This window comes from Balaenoptera acutorostrata, chromosome 11 (assembly GCF_949987535.1).
Source record: "Balaenoptera acutorostrata chromosome 11, mBalAcu1.1, whole genome shotgun sequence".
NCBI lineage: Eukaryota > Metazoa > Chordata > Mammalia > Artiodactyla > Balaenopteridae > Balaenoptera > Balaenoptera acutorostrata.
In genome coordinates, this window is record NC_080074.1 from 71,106,567 (window position 1) to 71,127,413 (window position 20,847).

The window sequence follows — 20,847 nt, forward strand, 5'->3', positions numbered from 1 at the left end:
TTCCTTTCCATTAAAAAAAACTTAAAGGTTTTGAATTTATGAATGAATATGTGCCTGTTTTCAACTCTTTTAAAAAAAATTATTTATTTATTTGACTGCACCAGGTCTTAGTTGCAGCATGTGGGATCTTTAGTTGCAGCATATGGGATCTTTAGTTGCAGCATGTGCGGGATCTTTAGCTGTGGCATGCGAACTCTTAGTTGCAGCATGTGGGATCTAATTCCCTGACCAGGGATTGAACCTGGGCCCCCTGCATTGGGAGTGCCGAGTCTTAGCCACTGGACCACCAGGGAAGTCCCTCAGCTCTTGATCTATGCAAGAATCCTTGAGCAGCTTGTTAGGGAAATTGTCTTCTACACCTTTAGATTAAGCCCCTAGGGTTGACTTCTTGAGAATATGGAAGAAGAAAGGGTATTTACTCTGTAATATTTGACCACTGTGCCCTTTGCCCTGTCAGCACACATAGCAGAAGGAACTAGAATTTCTTGCTGGATATAGGATTAATGGGAGTAATTTGGGGGTTTCCAGTGCCCTCTTTTCTTCTCTCTGAGGGCCAGTAGAGTAAAATGACAGTACCATGTCTGTCTCAAGTCTATGCAAGGTCGAGCTGAATCCCTTTATATCCAAATCTTGGCTCAACTCTATGATTCTGTAATGCAAAGAAGACTAGACCCCGTATTTTCATTAGTATGACTAGCTAGTTCCTCTTTTAATTTTGTAGGAGGCAGGATTTTCCATTATGACCTTGGTTACTAAATTCTTAACATTCTGCATGTATTACCCACATATGACTTTTAGAAGAGTCATGTGATGTGGAATTCAGATGTAATAATTGATATTGAGGAAATATGAATTCATCTCTTTGTTATGCCACTGATTTAGTTGGTGGCTGTTGAAATTTTATGTAACCTGTGTCACATCTCTGTCTTAAAAAGTGTACTGTAATAGTAGCTGATTCAGGGATGCAATGAGGACTAATGACGTAATGATTCTTTTATATTTCAGGTTTCAGCTGGCCGCAGGCAAGTCCATAATCTTCTGCATATTTATTACTAGTAGGTGGCGTTCTAATTATTAACTTGTGAACTGCTTTTAAATAAAGCACTATAAAATATTTCATAATCTAAGTGCCATAATTCTATAATAGTGGTTGAGATTTCTAATATTGACAAATCAGAGAACTATAGATTTTTATAAGTTTTTATGTTATGGAATTACTAGTAGGTGGAGTTCTAATTATTAACTTGTGAACTGTTTTGAAATAAAGCACTATAAAATATTTCATAATCTAAGTGCCACAATTCTATAATAGTAGTTGAGATTTCTAATATTGACAAATCAGAGAGCTATAGATTTATATAACTTTTTATGTTATGGAATACTACTATTAAAAAATATGCTCTGGAATTATATTTATAAGCTATGTTAGCCTGGGCAGTTTACTTGACCCTCCTGTTCCTCACTGTCTTCATATATAAAGTGAAGATAATCACAATACCTACCTTATAAAGTTATTGTTAATAATAAGATAATTTATGTGAAATGTATAAGTACCTGGTACATTGTAAGCAGTCATTGAGTATTATGTTTGCCATTATTGCTGCTAGTAGTATTAATAAGAAAACTCAATAGGGTTGCAACATAGGACATTTAATAGATCCAGAAAACAGTTTAAACCATGAGAAAATATAATTTAGATTTCACAGTATACCTGCTATGGTCATCCTTTATTTCAAGGCACACCCAGTTCTTTGAGCTGGGAGTGCTACTGGGTATTTAACAGGTAGTTTGAAATGTTGATGGTCTAGAATAAGCTTCATTTGATTTCATGCCATCATGTTTTAAATGGATGGTTAGGTGCTATTGGAGAAGTATAAAATTTGTTTACTCATCTGGTCAAATACAGAGCATGAGTATCAATTCCAGCCTCAGCACAGAGACTGGAGTGAATGTTGTACTTGATATTAGGAAAGTCAAAGGCAATCCCTCTTGTCTTTGAATAGCTGCTGCTGTACATCATGATTAGTATTACCCCTTCTCTGATGTTCTGGTCTGATAAATCTTTTGTCTTGTTCTTCAGCGTATTCCTTTCTTCTGTCTCTCTCCTTCTGTCTTCCTTTTTTCCATCTCACCCCCAACTTTCTATCATCCTCATTTTCTTTCTCCTAATCCTTTTCCCTTCTTTCCATGAACATTTGTTGAGCACATACAAAGGGCAGAACACATTACCCAGCAGTGTTCCCAGGCTTTAGGGAGGGTATAGCTTGATGGTAGTGGGGATGACGGTGTTTAGTGGTAGGCTGATGGGCAGGGGCTTGGACTTCATCTTATGGGCGATGAGGATCCATTGTAATTCCTTGAATAAGGGTGAGATAAAAGAGATGTTTCTAAAAATTAATCTTTTTGGATACCACTGAAGGATGAATGGGAGGGAGAAGAGATTGAAGATGGTGGGACCATTTGGAGACTCTTTGATTCTTATTTTGCATTTATGATTCCAGCAGTGTTGCTCTAAAGTGAGAAAGACCTGAATGAAGTTAGAGGCAACAATATTGTTGCCAAGAGGAGCAATACAGGGAGCGTTTTGAAGGAGAAGTGGCAAAACTTGGTGACCAGATGCAAAGGGTAAAGGAAGGATAGGAAGAGCGCAATGGTGGTGTACAATTTAGCGTCAGTATAGTATTTGGAAGTTATTGTTCACATTAATACAAATGGGGAAACCGGGAATGGGAAAAGAAAATTACCTCATTTTTATATATTTTGAGTATGAGGTGCCAGTAAGACATGCAAGTCAAATTATGGTCTTCTAATTTCATTATTGTTTGACAAATTTTTTAGTAGTTTATATTCTTATAGATTATAACTTAATCTCCTTGCATTCTAGAATACACTATGCTGTTTTAAGGGTTATATTCACGGATGTAATTTTAAGTATTTTATGTTCTAGTAAGTAGATTATCATTGTTGGATGATGTTTGAGATGTGGTGGTTTGGTCTAAATTAGTTTTGGGTCACAATACACTTGTTATTAATAAAGGACAAGACGTAGTTTAAACATTTGAGTCAATGGAACATAGACGAGCATTGCATAGAAACGATGTAATTGAATTGGCAAATGAACGTTGAATAATGCCCATTTATTTAGGGTATTTGGAAAGGTTACGTTATCATTATTTGTTATACTCCTTAAGTATAAATATCAGAAAAAAGGTAATGAGATAAAACATTTAGCCTATAAAATAGTTATAGGTACTGTTTTAAAAAATAATATTGTAATTGAAATAAACAGTAAACAAATTCATTATAATGATTTAAAGGGCACTGAGATTTAATGAAAGAATTTAATAGTTGTTCAGTCACACCTATCCATATGACCAGTGCTAAAAGTTTGAGGTACATACTTCCATATCTTTTTGGCTCATTTTATAAAATTTTATGAGTATATATCAATATTTTGTGAAAGTTTGTTTTCACAAAAATGAGAACATACTATTCATATTGTTCTGCCACTTACACTTTTTACTTAAAAATGCATCATGAACATCCTTCCTTATAAAACCACATAGACCTCATTCTTTTTTTTTTCACAGCTGCATAACATTCTGTTGTTGAATTATTCCTGTGCTGAGGATTCTTGGTTTTAAAAGTTTTAAGTTGCGTCTCTTGGTTTTTTTAGTTACCAAAGCCATTTGTCTTTGCAAAATTATATTTGCAAAATCAAATCAAAACAATAGTGAAGAAAACTTTCTCCCTAATATTCATTCTGTATATTTCATTTTATTGTCTTACTGCTTTAACATTACCAAAACAATACTGTATGATAGTGATGAGAGCTGTCCTATTATTTTAATGGCAGTTAGTTGTGTAAATTACTGTTAAGAACTTGTTAATACTATAACACAAGTCATGAAGCTATGAACCAATACGAAATATAGGACTTGGATAACAGCTCATACATGGCCACACAGTTCCGCTGTCACCCACCCTCTCATTCATCCACCTACCTCCCCTCACTTGAGGCATCATTCTGAATGTCATGTTTGTCATTGCTTTGCTTTTCATGTAGTGTTATTACATCCATAGATATTTCTTAAAGTATATATCTTTTAGCTTTTAAGCTATATAAAAATACGTTGTATTTTAATTTTTCCACTTTTGTCATTTATAGTGACAAAATAGATTCATACTGTTGTGTGTTGAACTATGAAATTAGATTTCTTCTAAATTATTCAATGATTTTGACAGAGTCCTCTAGAATATTCTTATCATTATTTCATTTGCTATAGAGATTAAACTCTTGAGATCTGTACTGATAACACTGTATTTGTTGTTAAATTATGGTTTTCTTTCTTTTTTCCTTTAACCTTCATTGTCAAGCAGTATGTTTTAGTGGTTAAAACCACTGACTCTGGAGCCAGATCCCCAGGATTTAAATCTTAGATGTGCTACTTATTAGTTACATAGGGCTGGATTTTACTAACCCAATTCTATAAAGCTTTTGCTTTTTGATAGGCAAATTTAAACTACCTTTATTATGTTATGAACTATTTAGTTAGTTTTATCTGTTTTCGTTTTCAGCTTTATCAATGATTAACTGTTTATGTGAATTCTGTAATCTGTTTATATTATAGATTCCTCATTTATAAAATGGGATTAACAATAGTACCCAATCCAAAAATGGGCAGAAGACCTAAATAGACATTTCTCCAAAGAAGATATACAGATGGCCAACAGACACATGAAAGAATGCTCAACATCATTAATCATTAGAAACATGCAAATCAAAACTACAATGAGGTATCTCCTCACACTGGTCAGAATGGCCATCATCAAAAAATCTACAAACAATAAATGCTGGAGAGGGTGTGGAGAAAAGGGAACACTCTTGCACTGTTGGTGGGAATGTAAATTGATACAGCCACTATGGAGAACAGTATGGAGGTTCCTTAAAAAACTAAAAATAGAACTACCATAGGACCCAGCAATCCCACTACTGGGCATATACCCTGAGAAAACCATCATTCAAAAAGAGTCATGTACCAAAATGTTCATTGCAGCTCTATTTACAATAGCCAGGACATGGAAGCAACCTAAGTGTCCATCATCGGATGAATGGATAGAGAAGATGTGGCACATATATACAATGGAATATTACTCAGCCATAAAAAGAAATGAAATGGAGGTATTTGTAATGAGGTGGATGGAGTTAGAGTCTGTCATACAGAGTGAAGTAAGTCAGAAAGAGAAAAACAAATACAGTATGCTAACACATATATATGGAATCTAAGGAAAAAAAAAAAAAACGTCATGAAGAACCTAGTGGCAAGATGGGAATAAAGACACAGACCTACTAAAGAATGGACTTGAGGATATGGGGAGGGGGAGGGGTGAGATGTGACAGGGTGAGAGAGTGTCATGGACATTTATACTACCAAATGTAAAATAGATAGCTAGTGGGAAGCAGCCACATAGCACAGGGAGATCAGCTTGGTGCTTTGTGACCGCCTGGGGGGGTGGGATGGGGAGGGTGGGAGGGAGGGAGATGCGGGAGGGAGGAGATATGGGAACGTGTGTATATGTGTAGCTGATTCACTTTGTTATAAAGCAGAAACTAACACACCATTGTGAAGCAATTATACTTCAATAAAGATGTTTTAAAAAAATAGTACTTATTTTGTATGCCACTATTAAATTAATTAATACAAATAAATTTGTCAGAAATGTACAGCTGATCCTTGAACAAGGCGGGGGTTTGGGGTGCTGACCCCCGCTCAGTGGAAAATCCGCATGTATCTTTATAGTTGGCTCTCCATATCTGTGGTTCTGCACCCGTGGATTCAACCAACTGCAGGTCATAATACTATAGTACCTATTTATTGAAAAACATCCACGTATAAGTGGACCCACACAGCTCATACCCATGATGTTCAAGGGTCATCTGTACTCGGCTTATAATAACCAATATATTGTGTTATTTGTATTTCATATTAATGATATTCTGATTTCTTTTTTCTCCATTTCCTTACTTTTGCTGAGTTTTCTTAAGTCATCCCCCACCCTTTTGAAATTAGAAGTTCTACTGAGTATCTTTTTCCTTTGGTAATGTGGTTATTTTGACAGTTGTATATACACACACCTGATACTTGCTGATATTAAAAGTAAATAATAATTATATCCTTTTTTGCATGAAGCTATGTGACCTATCCCAGTTCCTTCTGGCCCCACTGAAATTTTCCAAAGTGAATACGCCACTTTTAACTGTGTCCAGTAGTATACGAGAGGCTCGTGGTAATAACATTATATTACCATGCCTTGTTATTTTCAATATTTTTCATTTTAGCCATTTGGAATGGTAAATAGTCAAGTTTCATTGTGTTTTAATGTGCATTTCCCTGATTATCAATAATTTTTTGGCACTGTTTTCATATATTTATTGCCTTTGACTTTTGTCTTTTGTGAGGTATTCAAGTCTCCCTTATTTTTGTCTTATTTCTTATTTGCAGTGGTTAATTATATAATCTGCATATAAGCCCTTTATTTATTTTTTTTAATAGATCTTTATTAGAGTATAATTGCTTTGCGATACTGTGTTAGCTTCTGTTGTACAACAAAGTGAATCAGCTATATGTATACATATATCCCCGTATCCCCTCCCTCTTGAGTGTCCCTCCCACCCTCCCTGTCCCACTCCTCTAAGTCATCGCAAAGCACCAAGCTGATTTCCCTGTGCTATGCTGCTGCTTCCCACTAGCTAACTATTTTACATTCGGTAGTGTATATATGTCGATGCTACTCTCATTTTGCCCCAGCTTCCCCCTCCTCCCCTGTATCCTCAGTCCATTCTCTATGTCTATGTCTTTATTCCTGTCCTGCCCCTAGGTTCTTCAAAACCATTTTTTTTTTCAGATTCCATATATATGTGTTAGCATATGGTATTTGTTTTTCTCTTTCTGACTTACTTCACTCTGTATGACAGAATCTAAGTACATCCACCTCACTACAAATAACTCAATTTTGTTTCTTTTTATGGCTGAGTAATATTCCATTGTATGTATGTGCCACATCTTTATCCATTCATCTGTAGATGGACATTTAGGTTGCTTCCATGTCCTGGCTATTGTAAATAGTTCTGCAATGAACACTGTGGTACATGTCTCTTTTTGAATTATGGTTTTCTCAGGGTATATGCCCAGTAGTGGGATTTCTGGGTCCTATGGTAGTTCTATTTTTAGTTTTTTAAGGAACCTCCATACTGTTCTCCATAGTGGTTGTATCAATTTACATTCCCACCAGCAGTCCAGGAGGGTTCCTTTTTTCACCACACCTTTTCCAGCATTTATTTTTTCTAGATTTTTTGATAATGGCCATTCTGACCGGTGTGAGGTGATACCTCATTGTAGTTTTGATTTGCATTTCTCTGATAATTAGTGATGTTGAGCATCTTTTCATGTGCCTCTTGGCCATCTGTAGGTCTTCCTTGGTGAAATGTCTATTTAGGTCTTCCACCCATTTTTTAATTGAATTGTTTGTTTTTTTGATATTGAGCTCCATGAGCTGTTTGTATATTTTGGAGATTAATCCTTTGTCCATTGTTTCATTTGCAAATATTTTCTCCCATTCTGAGGGTTGTCTTTTCATCTTGTTTATGGTTTCCTTTGCTGTGCAAAAGCTTTTAAGTTTGATTAGGTCCCATTTGTTTATTTTTGTTTTTATTTCCATTAATCTAGAAGGTGGGTCAAAAAAAGTCTTGCTGTGGTTTATGTCAAAGAGTGTTTTTCCTATGTTTTTCTCTGAGGTTTATAGTGTCTGGTCTTACATTTAGGTCTGTAATCCATTTGGAGTTTATTTTTGTGTATGGTGTTAGGTAGTGTTCTAATTTCATTCTTTTACATGTAGCTGTCCAGTTTTCCCAGCACCAATTATTGAAGAGTCTGTCTTTTCTCCTTTGTATGTTCTTGCCTCCTTGTCATATATTAGGTGACCATATATGCATAGGTTTATCTCTGGGCTTTCTATCCTGTACAATTGATCTATATGTCTGTTTTTGTGCCAGTACCATATTGTCTTGATTACTGTAGCTTTGTAGTATAGTTTGAGGTTGGGGAGCTTGATTCCTCCAGCTCCATTTTTCTTTATCAAAATTGCTTTGGCTATTTGGGGTCTTTTTTGTTTCCATACGAATTATAAATTTTTTTGTTCTAGTCCTGTGAAAAATGCCGTTGGTAGTTTGATAGGGATTGCATTGAATCTGTACATTGCTTTGGGTTATATAGGCATTTTCACAATATTGATTCTTCCAATCCAAGAACATGGTATATTTTTCCATCTGTTTATGTCATCTGGTGATTTCTTTCATCAGTGTTTTAGAGTTTTCTGAGTACAAGTCTTTTGCCTCCTTAGGTAGGTTTATTCCTAGGTATTTTATTCTTTTTGTTGCAATGTTAAATGAGATTGTTTCCTTAATTTCTTTTTCTGATTTTTCATCATTAGTGTATAGGAATGCCAGAGATTTCTGTGCATTAATTTTGTATCCTGAAACCTTATCAAATTCATTGTTTAGTTCTAGTAGTTTTCTGGTGGCATCTTTAAGATTATCCATGTATAGTATCATGTCATCTGCAAACAGTGACAGTTTTACTTCTTCTTTTCCAATTTGTATTCCTTTTATTTCTTTTTCTTCTCTGATTGCCATGGCTAGGACTTCCAAAACTATGTTGAATAAGAGTGGGGAGAGTGGACCTCCTTGTCTTGTTCCTGATCTTAGTGGAAATGCTTTCAGTTTTTCACCATTGAGTATGGTGTTTGCTGTGGGTTTGTCATGTATTGCCTTTATTATGTTGAGGTAGGTTCCCTCTGTGCCCATTTTCTGGAGAGTTTTTATCATAAATGGGTGTTGAATTTTGTCAAAAGCTTCGTCTGTATCTATTGAGATGATCATATTTTTTTTTCCTTAATTTGTTGATATGGTGTATCACATTGACTGATTTGCGTATATTGAAGAATTCTTGCGTTCCTGGGATAAATCCCACTTGATCATGGTGTATGATCCTTTTAATATGTTGTTGGATTCTGTTTGCTAATATTTTGTTTAGGATTTTTGCGTCTATGTTCATAAGTGATATTGGTCTACAATTTTCTTTTTTTGTGATATCTTTTTCTGGTTTTGGTATCAGGGTGATGGTGGATTCTTAGAATGAATTTGGGAGTGTTCCTCCCTCTGCAATTTTTGGAAGAGTTTGAGAGGGATCAGTGTTAGCTCTTCTCTAATTGTTTGAGAGAATCCACCTGTGAAGCCATCTGGTCCAGGGCTTTTGTTTGTTGGAATATTTTTAATTACAGTTTCAATTTCATTACTTTTGATAGGTCTGTTTATATTTTCTAATTCTTCCCGGTTCAGTCTTGGAAAATTGTACCTTTCCAAGAATTTGTCTATTTCTTCGTGGTTGTCCATTTTATTGGCATATAGTTGTTTGTAGTAGTCTCTTACAATCCTTTGTATTTCTGCGGTGTCAGTTGTGATTTCTCCTTTTCATTTCTAATTTTATTGATTTGCTCTCCCTTTTTTTCTTGATGAGTCTGGCTAAGGGTTTATCAATTTTTTTTATCTTCTCAAAGGACCAGCTTTTAGTTTTATTGATCTTTGCTATTGTTTTCTTCGTTTCTATTTCATTTATTTCTGCTCTGATCTTTATGATTTCTTTCCTTCTACTGACTTTGTGTTTTGTTTGCTCTTCTTTCTCTAGTTGCTTTAAGTATAACGTTAGATTGTTTATTTGAGATTTTTCTTGTTTCTTGTTGTGAGATTGAATTGCTATAAACTTCCTTCTTAGAACTGCTTTTGCTGTGTCCCATAGGTTTTGGTTCGTTGTGTTTCTGTTTCATTTGTTTCTAGGTATTTTTAAATTTCTTCTTTGATTTCTTCAGTGATCTCTTGGTTATTTAGTGGTGCACTGTTTAACCTCCATGTATTTGTGGTTTTTACAGTGTTTTCCTCTAATTAATTTCAAATCTCATAGTGTTATGGTCAGAAAAGATGCTTGATATGATTTCAATTTTCTTAAATTTTCCAGGGCTTGATTTGTGGCCTAAGATATGATCTATCCTGGAGAATGTTCCATGAGCACTTGAGAAAAAAGTGTATTCTGTTGTTTTTTGGATGGAATGTCCTATAAATATCAATTAAGTCCATCTGGTCTAATGTGTCACTTAAAGCTTGTGTTTCCTTATTTATTTTCTGTTTGGATGACCTTCCCATTGGTGAAAGTGTGGTGTTAAAGTCCCCTACTATTATTGTGTTACTGTCAATTTCCCCTTTCATGGTTGTTAGCATTTGCCTTATCTTGAGGTGCTCCTATGTTGGGTGCATAAACACTTATAACTGTTATATCTTCTTCTTGGATTGATCCCTTGATCATTATGTAGTGTCCTTTCTTATCTCTTGTAACAGTCTTTATTGTAAAGTCTATTTTATCTGATATGAGTATTGCTACTGCAGCTTTCTTTTGATTTCCATTTGCATGGAATATCTTTTTCCATCCTTCACTTTGAAGTGGGTCTCTTTTAGACAGCATATATGTGGGTCTTCTTTTTGTATCCATTCAGCCAGTCTGTGTCTTTTGGTTGGGGCATTTAATCCATTTACATTCAAGGTTATTATCAATATGTATGTTCCTATTTCCATTTTCTTGATTGTTTTGGGTTTGTTTTTGTGAGTCTTTTTCTTCTCTTGTGTTTCCCGCCTAGAGAAGTTTCTTTAGCATTTGTTGTAAAGCTGGTTTGGTGGTGCTGAATTCTCTTAACTTTTGCTTGTCTGAAAATCTTTTGATTTCTCCGTCACATCTGAGTGAGATCCTTGACGGGTAGAGTAATCTTGGTTGTAGGTTTTTTCCCTTTCATCACTTTAAGTATATCCTGCCACTCCCTTCTGGCCTGCAGAGTTTCTGCTGAAAATATCAGCTGATACCTTATGGGGATTCTCTTGTATGTTATTTTTTGTTTTTCCCTTGCTGCTTTTAATATTTTTTCTTTCAATTTAATTTTTGTTAGTTTGATTAATATGTGCTTTGGTGTGTTTCTCCTAGGGTTTATCCTGTATGGGACTCTCTGTGTTTCCTGCACTTGGGTGGCGATTTCCTTTCCCATGTTAGGGAAGTTTTCTACTATAATCTCTTCAAATATTTTCTCAGACCCTTTCTTTTTCTCTTCTTCTTCTGGGACCCCATAATTCGAATGTTGGTGCGTTTAGTGTTGTCCCAGAGGTCTCTGAGATTGTCTTCAATTCTTTCTCTTTTTTTTTCTTTGTTCTGCTCCTCACCGATATTTCCACCGTTTTGTCTTCCAGCTCACTTATTCATTCTTCTGCCTCAGTTATTCTGTTATGGATTCCTTCTAGTGTATTTTTCATTTCAGTTATTGTGGTGTTCATCTCTGTTTGCTTGTTCTTTAGTTCTTTTAGATCTTTGTTAAACATTTCTTATATTTTCTCCATCCGTGCCTCCATTCTTTTTCCGAGATTCTGGATCATCTTTACTATCATTACTCTGAATTCTTTTTCAGGCAGATTGCCTATTCTTCATTTATTTTGTCTTGCAGATTTTAACCTTGCTCCTTCATCTGTGACATATTTTTTTTGCTGTCTAATTTTATTTTTTTCTCTTTTTTTTAATGAGTGGGATTGTGTTCCTGTCCTAATGGTTGTTTGGCCTGAGGCTTCAAACCCTGGAGTGTGTAGGCTGTTGGGTAGAGCTGGATCTTGGTGCTGAGATGAGGACCTCCAGGAGACCTCACTCCGATGAATATTCCCTGGGGTCTGAGGTTCTCTGGTAGTCCAGTGGTTTGGACTTGGAGCTCCCACCACAGGAGCTTCTGCCCGACCCCCAGCTCGTGAATGAAGATCCTGCAAGCCACACGGGGGTGCAAAAAAATACCCAGCTACGTTAGAAAAAATATAAAAATAAAAATATAGATGAAACAACAACCAGAAGGTAAAACAGAACCACAATAGTAAAAAAGAAGAGGAGGAAAATGAAAAAGTCAAAAAGGCCTTGGCTGTGGAGGGCAGGGCCTAAGCAGGGGTGAGGTTTGGGCAGTGGGCGGGGCATATGCTTAGTACCCACAGGGCTGGAAATGGCAGGGGTGGGTTGGGGTGTGGGGGGGTGGGGCTTAGGCTCAACAGAACAGAAGAGGCCCAGGTGTGCCCCCCCACCTCTGGTCTCAGAGGGTGGGGGACCCCACCAGGGAGCCCAGTAGGCTTCCTGGGCTCGAGTGGGTGGGGATAATGCCCTCAGCTCCTCTCCTGCTCCACCTGTCCTGGAGGACCCCTCCCACCTGCCTCTTCTGATCTCCCTGGCCACCCTCCTATGCTCCCACGACCCATATGGCCTGGAGGGGGCTTTGGAGGGTGGGGGACTGGCCTGAGAACTCAACAGGCTCCCCATACCTGATTGGGTGGGGCAAATGCCCTCCGCTCCTTTCCTACTCCTCTGGTCCTGGAGGACCCTTCCCTCCTGCCTCTCCTGTTCTCTCCTGTCCTCCCTTCTATGCCCCCAGGACCAACCCAGGCAGGAGGGGTCCTCTGAGGGCATAGGACCGGGCCCGAGAGCCGGGCAGACTTCCCCGGCCAATTGGGCAGGGGAGACGCTGGGTCTGTTCCCCCCAATCTGAGCCCCTGAGGGTCCCTCCAGGCGTGGGAACCCCTACCCCCTCTCAGTCACCCCTCAGAGGCACTGGTTCTGTCCGGCCTCCACTTCTCCTCCCTGCTCAGTGCCCCCACGTCCTACCAGTTTGCTTGGGGGTTCTTCCTGTCTCTTTGGGCGTCGGGGTCCCCTACCAGCATCCGGCAGGCACCCTAATTGTGGGGAGATACAAACTCTGCATCTTTCCACACTGCCATCTTGACTCCTCAAGCCCTTTATTTATATTTATTGCAGATACCTTCTCCTACTCCCATAGTGGTAAACACAAATTCAAAGTCTTAACTTACTCAGATGAATAGTCTTTATGGTTAATATTTTTTGTGTCCTAAAGAGTCCTTTTTTAAAAATAAAAACCAAGATCTTGAAGATATTCTGATATATCGTCATTTAAAATCCTCATAAAACATGTTTGGGATCTTTCTCCCTCTTTTTTTAAAATTCTTAGAAAAGTATTTGAGAAAGTAGAGCTATTTCTTCTTTAAATGTTTAATCATATTTACTGGTGAAGCCCTTTGAGACTGGATTTTGATTAGAGTTCAATTTTTTTTAAGTTATGTGGCTATTAGGCTTTCTAATTCTTTATGGGTCAGTTTTGATAAGTTGTATTTTTTTCAGAAATGTTCTAGAAAACATTTCTGAATTTTTTTGCATCAAGTTGTTTATAATATCTTCTTAGTGTTTATAGGATCCTGATATTGGCTATTTTTTTCCTTTTTTAATTGATTAATTACTCCAGAATTGAATTTAAATTTAAAATTTATATATTCTTTTGTTCTAGAGACTTTTTTTTCTCTGTGCTATATTACTATATCCAGTGTTTTCATTCCAGTTTGGAATTCTATTTGTTTCTTTCATTATTTCAGCCTGCACAGAACCATCTATTCTAACTTACTATCAGTCTGACTCCTTCAAGACATAGTGCTTCATGAAATGTGTTGTTTAACTTACTGTTAGCCAGTGAGATGTTTGATTTCTTAGCACCCAGGCTGGACAGACTTTGGGAGCTATCTCAGGTAGTGAGATGCTGACAGGCCCTGGTAACTAACCATTCAACTTTGTTTCTATGATTTTGACATTTTAGATACCTTGTAAGTGGAATCATACAGGATTTATATTTTTGTGGTTGGCTCATTTTTAGTTAGCATACTATCCTCAAGGTTCATCCATGTCAGAGCATGAAATAATTTCCTTTTTTAAGGCTGAATAATCCATTTTATACATATACCACATTTCATTTATGCATTTATCTATCAATAGATATTTGGGTTGCTTCCACCCTTTGGCTGTTGTGAATAATGCTGCAATGAACATGGATGTGCAACTATTACTTCAAGACCCTGCTTTTAATTTGTTTGGTTATATACTGAGATGTAGAATTGCTGGATCATATGGTAGTTCTATATGTACATTTTTTAGGTACTTTTATACTGTTACCCATAGCGGTTGCACCATTTTATAATCTTACCAACAGTTCACAAAGGTTCCAATTTCTCCATATCCTCACTGACACTTATTTTCGGTTTTTTTTTTTAATAGTTGCCATCCTAATGGGTGTGAAATTATATCTGTTTGTAGTTTTGATTTGCATTTCTCTAATGATAAGTGATGTTGAGCATCTTTTTTTATATGCTTGTTGTCCATTTTTATATTCTCTTCAGTAAAATGTCTATTCAAGTTCTTTTACCATTTAAGAAATCAGGTTATTTTTATTGAGTTGTAAGAGTTTATATATATATATATGTATATTTTCTGTATATTACCTGCTTAACTCCTTATCAGATATGATTTGCAAATATCTTCTCCCATTCGATAGGTTGCATTTTCACTCTGTGGATTGTGTTCTTTAATGCACATACATTTTTAAGTTTGTAGTCACATTTGTCTATTTTTTGCATTTATTGCCTGTGCTTTGGTGTCACATCCAAATCATCATTGCCAAACCCACTGTCATGAAGCTTTTCCTCTGTTTTCTTTTAAGAGTTTCAAAGTTTTAGGTCTTTCTTTTAGATCTTAATCCATTTTGAGTTAATTTTTATATATGTTGTAAGATAAGGTCAAATTTCATTCTTCTGCATGGAGATATCTAGTTTTCCCAACACCATTTGTTGAGGAGCCTGTTCTTTCCCCATGGAGTGTCCTTGGCACCCTTGTCAAAGATCATTTGACCATATATGTGAGGGTTTATTTCTTGGTTCTTTATTCTGTTCCATTGGTCTCTATGCTGGTCATGCTATGGACATTCTTATACAAGTGTTTTGTGGGCATATATTTTCCTTCTCTTAGGTATGTATCTAGGATTGTAATTGCAGGGCCGTGGGGTACACGTGTAACTTAACTTAGAAATTGCCAGATCGTTTTCCAAAGTGGCTGTACCAACACTTGGTATTATCAGTCTTTTAAGTTTTAGCCATTTTGGTAAGGTTGAGTCACTTTTTTTGTCTTTTGGTTGAATTGTTATTTGAAAACAAATTTGAGGTAACTTTAAGTGCTTCAATATGTGTTCATTAATTTTTTTCTCTTCCCACGAGAGTATAAGCCTTATTAGATGCTGTTTGCTCCTCAGTTTCTAAATGTTTGCTGACATAGAGTAGGTACTCAATGAAAGTTTATTTTGAATGAATGAAGTGGATGAAAAAATAAATCAAAACATGAATATTTAGCTTCTTTCTGATAAATCTGAGATTTGTATTCATCAGATATATCTGGGATCTTCTCCAGGGTCTAATAATTAGTCATGGATATTTTGGTGGTTGAATCACCCTAGGAAAAATATGGCAGGACAAAGTTTTAGGAATGTATCTTCAGTTTACCAGGTTCCCACAATCTCCCATTGAGATAAATTTTAAAACTTAAGATCATAGTAACATTAAAAGGCAGGATGGTTTTAAGAATTAGAAAAAGTAGTTCATCTGTGGAAACATTGTTCAAGGACTTTTGTTTCTTTTTTTTAAAATTAATTAATTAATTTATTTATGGCTGTGTTGGGTCTTTGTTTCTGTACGAGGGCTTTCTCTAGTTGCGGCAAGTGGGGGCCACTCTTCATCGCGGTGCGTGGGCCTCTCACTATGGTGGCCTCTCTTGTTGCGGAGCACAGGCTCCAGATGCGCAGGCTCAGTAATTGTGGCTCACGGGCCTAGTTGCTCCACAGCATGTGGGATCTTCCCAGCCCAGGGCTCGAACCCGTGTCCCCTGCATTGGCAGGCAGATTCTCAACCACTGCGCCACCAGGGTAGCCCCTGTAATATAGTTTTATATTTTGTCTTATCTTTATAGTACAACTAAATCTTGATTGTTGTGGTATTGATGATTTTCCTTATGAGCTATTCAGCACCTTTTATTTCTTCTTACCTGATTTCTTTGGTCCACTTTTCTGTTCTAAATAGTTTCACTAAACAATTATCAGAGAAAAATAAGAAAGACAGTAGAGGAATAAATTTAAAGAGAAGGAAATAGGACAAACACTCTTGCTGCCTATGAATTTTTTTCCATTAGCACAAATAAGAATTTAGAAGTGACTTTTATAAATGCATAGGACTTCAAGTAGTTGCCATTATAATCCCTAATGTTTCAGCAGTTTTAATACTGTATTTATATATAAATAAATGTAATAAAAGTAATCAGGTATCTTATATAATCAAGTATTATACAATTTATATCAACATTTGACTTTCTGGGTTTGAAAAGCTGTCTATTGTTATATGGGTTCATTTTCTGTTGGTGCTCTTCACATGTTGTATAACAAAAAATATGTTTCTTTTCTGTATTTTATGAAGTTTCATCCTACAAAATATTTCTCTGTAATGAGATTAGATGCAATCAGTGGCTTGAGGACCCAATTTACCTACTGAAAAAAAATAAGTTCTCCTTGATTTGTTTTTATTTTCTGCCCAGTGGTTAATATATGTTTTGAATAGTCATAGCTGTTAAAATAAGACTTATATACAGTTTTGTTAGTGCAATCTATGAAAATGTGAACATTATATTACTGTGAGTAGTAATGCTTATGATAATATGGTATAACACTTTAAAATAATTTCTTTTTGTCCTTTTATTTCATATTGGAAGCAGATGTGTAAGTATTCAATATTTTTGGTTATTCTATTCTGTGCAGTATTTTGAGTCACCTCCAACTTAATGACTCCACGTTATTGTATTCTTCTCCCACCAGAAAGTCAAATAAAGAAAACCACTTTACCCTTTCATAACTACAGCAACATGAATGAAGATCTTAATATAAAGGAGGAAATAGTTTTAGGAGACTCTTCAAAAAATATATCATTGGAAGATGAAAGAAGTCAATTACATTCCAGGAAAAAACGTTTTTTATCGTATCCAAGATACGTGGAAGTTATGGTTACAGCTGATGCTAAAATGGTTCATCATCATGGACAAAATTTGCAGCACTACGTACTAACACTAATGTCAATTGTAAGTAAACTTAACAGGTCCTTTGTATTTCCTAAAATGTTTAACATAATATTTTTCACATTTAATTAAAATGTTTCCCCAAACTTTAGATGTAAGCAAATTGTCTATATTTAAGCCAAAAATATTTCATTGAAATTTAGTTTAAATAGATATATATAGCAAGTATCCCATTCTGTTACTTGGACAGTTTTCTAAAAAATCTAAAATCTTTGAAACAAACCACTTACAGAAATTGCTTGAATCTTAACTTCATCACATGAATGGCTTCTGCCCCCTAGTGACAGGGAAGATCTTAGTAGAATTGATCTTTTGCCCTTTGAATCTGAATTTTTAAACCTTATCTTATTTCTGCACAGAAGGAGGGGATACTAATTTTACTACTACTGCGTTCGCCAAATCAAATTGGGACACATGATATTTTAAGTTATAAAAGTATTTATGGTAATAAAAGGATAACCTATTACTAATAGAGCTGCTTTAGCAAATTTAGGGTGTAAGATCACAGTAGCTATAAGAGCTTTTGAGCTGATGTTAATATCTCTTTGAGCAATGATGGTGCCAGTATCATTAGAACAGAATTCTAGTGCCAGTAAAGAACACCGGTTCTGTGTTAGTGGTAGCACTCTATGTCCTATACATGCATGTATATAGGCACCCATATACATATATACACACATATACCTACTGTCTGGGGCATTGCTGGATTAAGTCCTGCTGTTTTGAAGTAATTACTAAAAGTACCTCTTTCATTCTCAGGAGTATCTTGGTTTAGTTGATGAATTATATGGTCCCCTATTTATACACATACAGGATATTGGAACATATCTCATGGCTAGAAGTATCTCTATTCACAGGTAGGGAATTCAGGCCTACTTGGTGGAAAAAACTTGACCAGGACACATATATAGGCAATATATAAATTTATAGGCAATATATAAATTATAGGACATATATATAGGCAATATAAATTTCCTTTAACAAGAACTCGCCAGTTAAGTTCATTGTGACTTAAAGATCCTAAGACTTTGTTATTTTCCTTACGTATAACATTTTATCTTAAATTCTTATAAGTGCTAAGAATACATGATCTCTGCTGCCTAAACACAGTATCTGGTATGAAATGGGCACTCATTAGTTAGTTAAAGAATGAGTAAATAAGTGATTAAAGTAATACTTTTTTCAGAATAAATGACATTGTAACAGACAAAAACCAGAGATGATCCAAAATGATTTTCCTAAATTTGTACAGTATAGATGTCTTTTGTTTACTTGAATTGAATTTTTTAAATGGCAACAGAGCTATACATACAGATTTATTCTGATGACTTTTTAACTTCCGAACTGAAGTAATTATCTAGATGTATAATTATCTAGATATGGGTGTGGCATGCTCATTATGAAGGGATTCTAATGAGAACATTGACATGGAGGATGTCGATTGATATGTAGGAAATTATATCAATTATATGGAACAGTGTGGGATAAGCTTGGCAATTTTAAATGGTTAAAGGAGATACTCATTAAGAAAACTGGGGAGGGGATAGAGATACTGAAGGAAAATATTAGATTTTATAAATGCATCAGGTTTTGTAGCATGTTAAGTGACAACTCCCATATCAGTGCTTTGGAAGTAATGACTAGAAGAAGTCAAGGAACACAAGAGTAATTTTCAAATAGCTCTCAGTAATACAGTTTTGGTGATGATGCCATCCTCTGAAAAGTTTTGTCATCTGTATTTTACATAAAAATCAATGTAATCACTATTTAGAAGTTATTGTGATGTACCTTGTGTCCATGGGAGTTTTAAAGCCAGAGTTCATCAAGGACAAAGCCGACCTTCTGACTTCATGGAAAGTAAATCTGCTTCTGAGATTGCTTGAAACAGAAGACCAGTGCATGCACATACCATTTCCTAGATTTTTAGTCCCACTAGGAGAGCCAATTTCAGTTAAGACGAGATGTTTGTAGATGTAGTCAGTTGGTTTGTGTTAAGCTTTCATTCACAGGGAGATACTGCCACAGGTTGAGGAGTAGAGGAACATTCCAAATACAGATGGGGCAGGAGGAAAAATTCAGGAGGGTAAATCTCTCTTTTGAGGTAGTCTTGGTTTTATACATACTTTCTTTCCTCCTCAGAGGCCGAATTTCAAATGACTTCAAATTACCTGGGGTTTTTGCTCTCTTTGTTCTTTTTCTCTTTTGTTGAATGTTTAGATAAGGATGCAGGAAAGTCAGCAGACTTTATGGTTCTGGGCAGTTATTGTTATTTTATTAGTGAAAAAAAGTGGTCATAACTATATTTGTAGATGTAAACCATGTTAAAGGTGAATGGAAACTTGGAGAAAGAGTCGACAGACTCTTGTTTTGCCTGGGACTTTCTTAGTTTTAGTATTAATAGTCTCATGTCTCTGGAAATCCCTTAGTCCTGAGCAAACTGGGACAGCTGGTCACACTACATAGAGATTGTCAAATCTAATCCAACTTATTTTATCTCCACTTGTGAAGTCCATTTCCAAAATTGCTCTAAAGAAGTAAGAGGAATACTAACTCCACATAAATGTCCCCAGATGTTTCCAGTTGAAGAAGAAGGCATTCAAGTTTTGCATATTTTGTCCTAATTTTTTTTTTTTTTTTAGTTTTTTAAATTATTTATTTATTTTATTTATTTTTTGGCTGTGTTGGGTCTTCGTATCTATGCGAGGGCTTTCTCTAGTTGTGGCAAGCGGGGGCCACTCTTCATCGCGGTGCGTGGGCCTCTCACTATTGCGGCCTCTCTTGTTGCGGAACAAAGGCTCCAGAAGTGCAGGCTCACTAGTTGTGGCTCACGGGCCTAGTTGCTCCGCAGCATGTGGGATCTTCCCAGACCAGGGCTCAAACCCGTGTCCCCTGCATTGGCAGGCAGACTCTCAACCACTGCACCACCAGGGAAGCCCCTGTCCTAATTTTTAAAAAGGCATTAACTGCATTTCAAGCACACACTCGAGATATTGGTAATGTTTTTTGGTGATAGTAATTTAGGAAAAAGACATGAATATGTAATTTGGACTTGGAAAATGATTGAGAGCCATTTAAAGAGAAGTTCAAAGTGATGAAAGAGTTTCTGTGTTGAGCTCCAGATATAGTGGGGGAAACTGCTGAATGCTTTCAGCATTGAGCAGATGGATTATATACATAATTTAGAAAGAGGATTACCTACACTTACTCATCCTGTACAAAGTAAACAATTATGCTCTCAAACTTTTCCTTTGCTTTCAACAGTTTAACAATATCTGAGTGCAGTGATATAGAAATAATGTGTGTGATTTAATTCACCTTTTAGAGTGCTTTACTCATGTTGTAAAAATAGCTTAGTGATCTCTATTCAAAGAGTTTCTGGAAATAACATTAAAATTAGCTGGGAAGAGCACATATGTGGTATATAGTATATCTAATGAAAAAAGTGTGTGTTAAATGAGCAGAGATGTTCAATTATTTGCTATTCCATAACTTTTATCCTTAGAGAATTTGGGTGACATGATCAGGTTAAAATGTAATTTTACATGCATTATTATTTTTTCAACAGATTTATTTTGATATGCAATGACTTACTGTTTAATTAATCTTGGAAATACTTACTGTGTCAGAAATCTCCACATTCCTTTGGGTTTACAAAGGTTTGACTTGATGCTATTCACCTTGCTACAGATTTAATAATGTAAATTTCAAGAGCATCATTTGATTCTCA

The 20,847-nt window shown here is 35.9% G+C and overlaps 1 protein-coding gene across 3 annotated transcripts in view; it reads left to right on the plus strand.

Annotated features, from left to right (window-relative positions):
- Window positions 1–20,847, plus strand: part of ADAMTS20 (ADAM metallopeptidase with thrombospondin type 1 motif 20) — a 195,624-nt gene that overhangs the window by 37,440 nt on the left and 137,337 nt on the right. For all 3 annotated transcript variants that reach the window (XM_007168333.2, XM_057557413.1, XM_057557412.1), the window contains exon 4: window positions 16,864–17,123. In XM_007168333.2, the coding sequence (XP_007168395.2) occupies window positions 16,864–17,123 (260 nt within the window). The remainder of the gene's footprint in view (window positions 1–16,863; window positions 17,124–20,847) is intronic.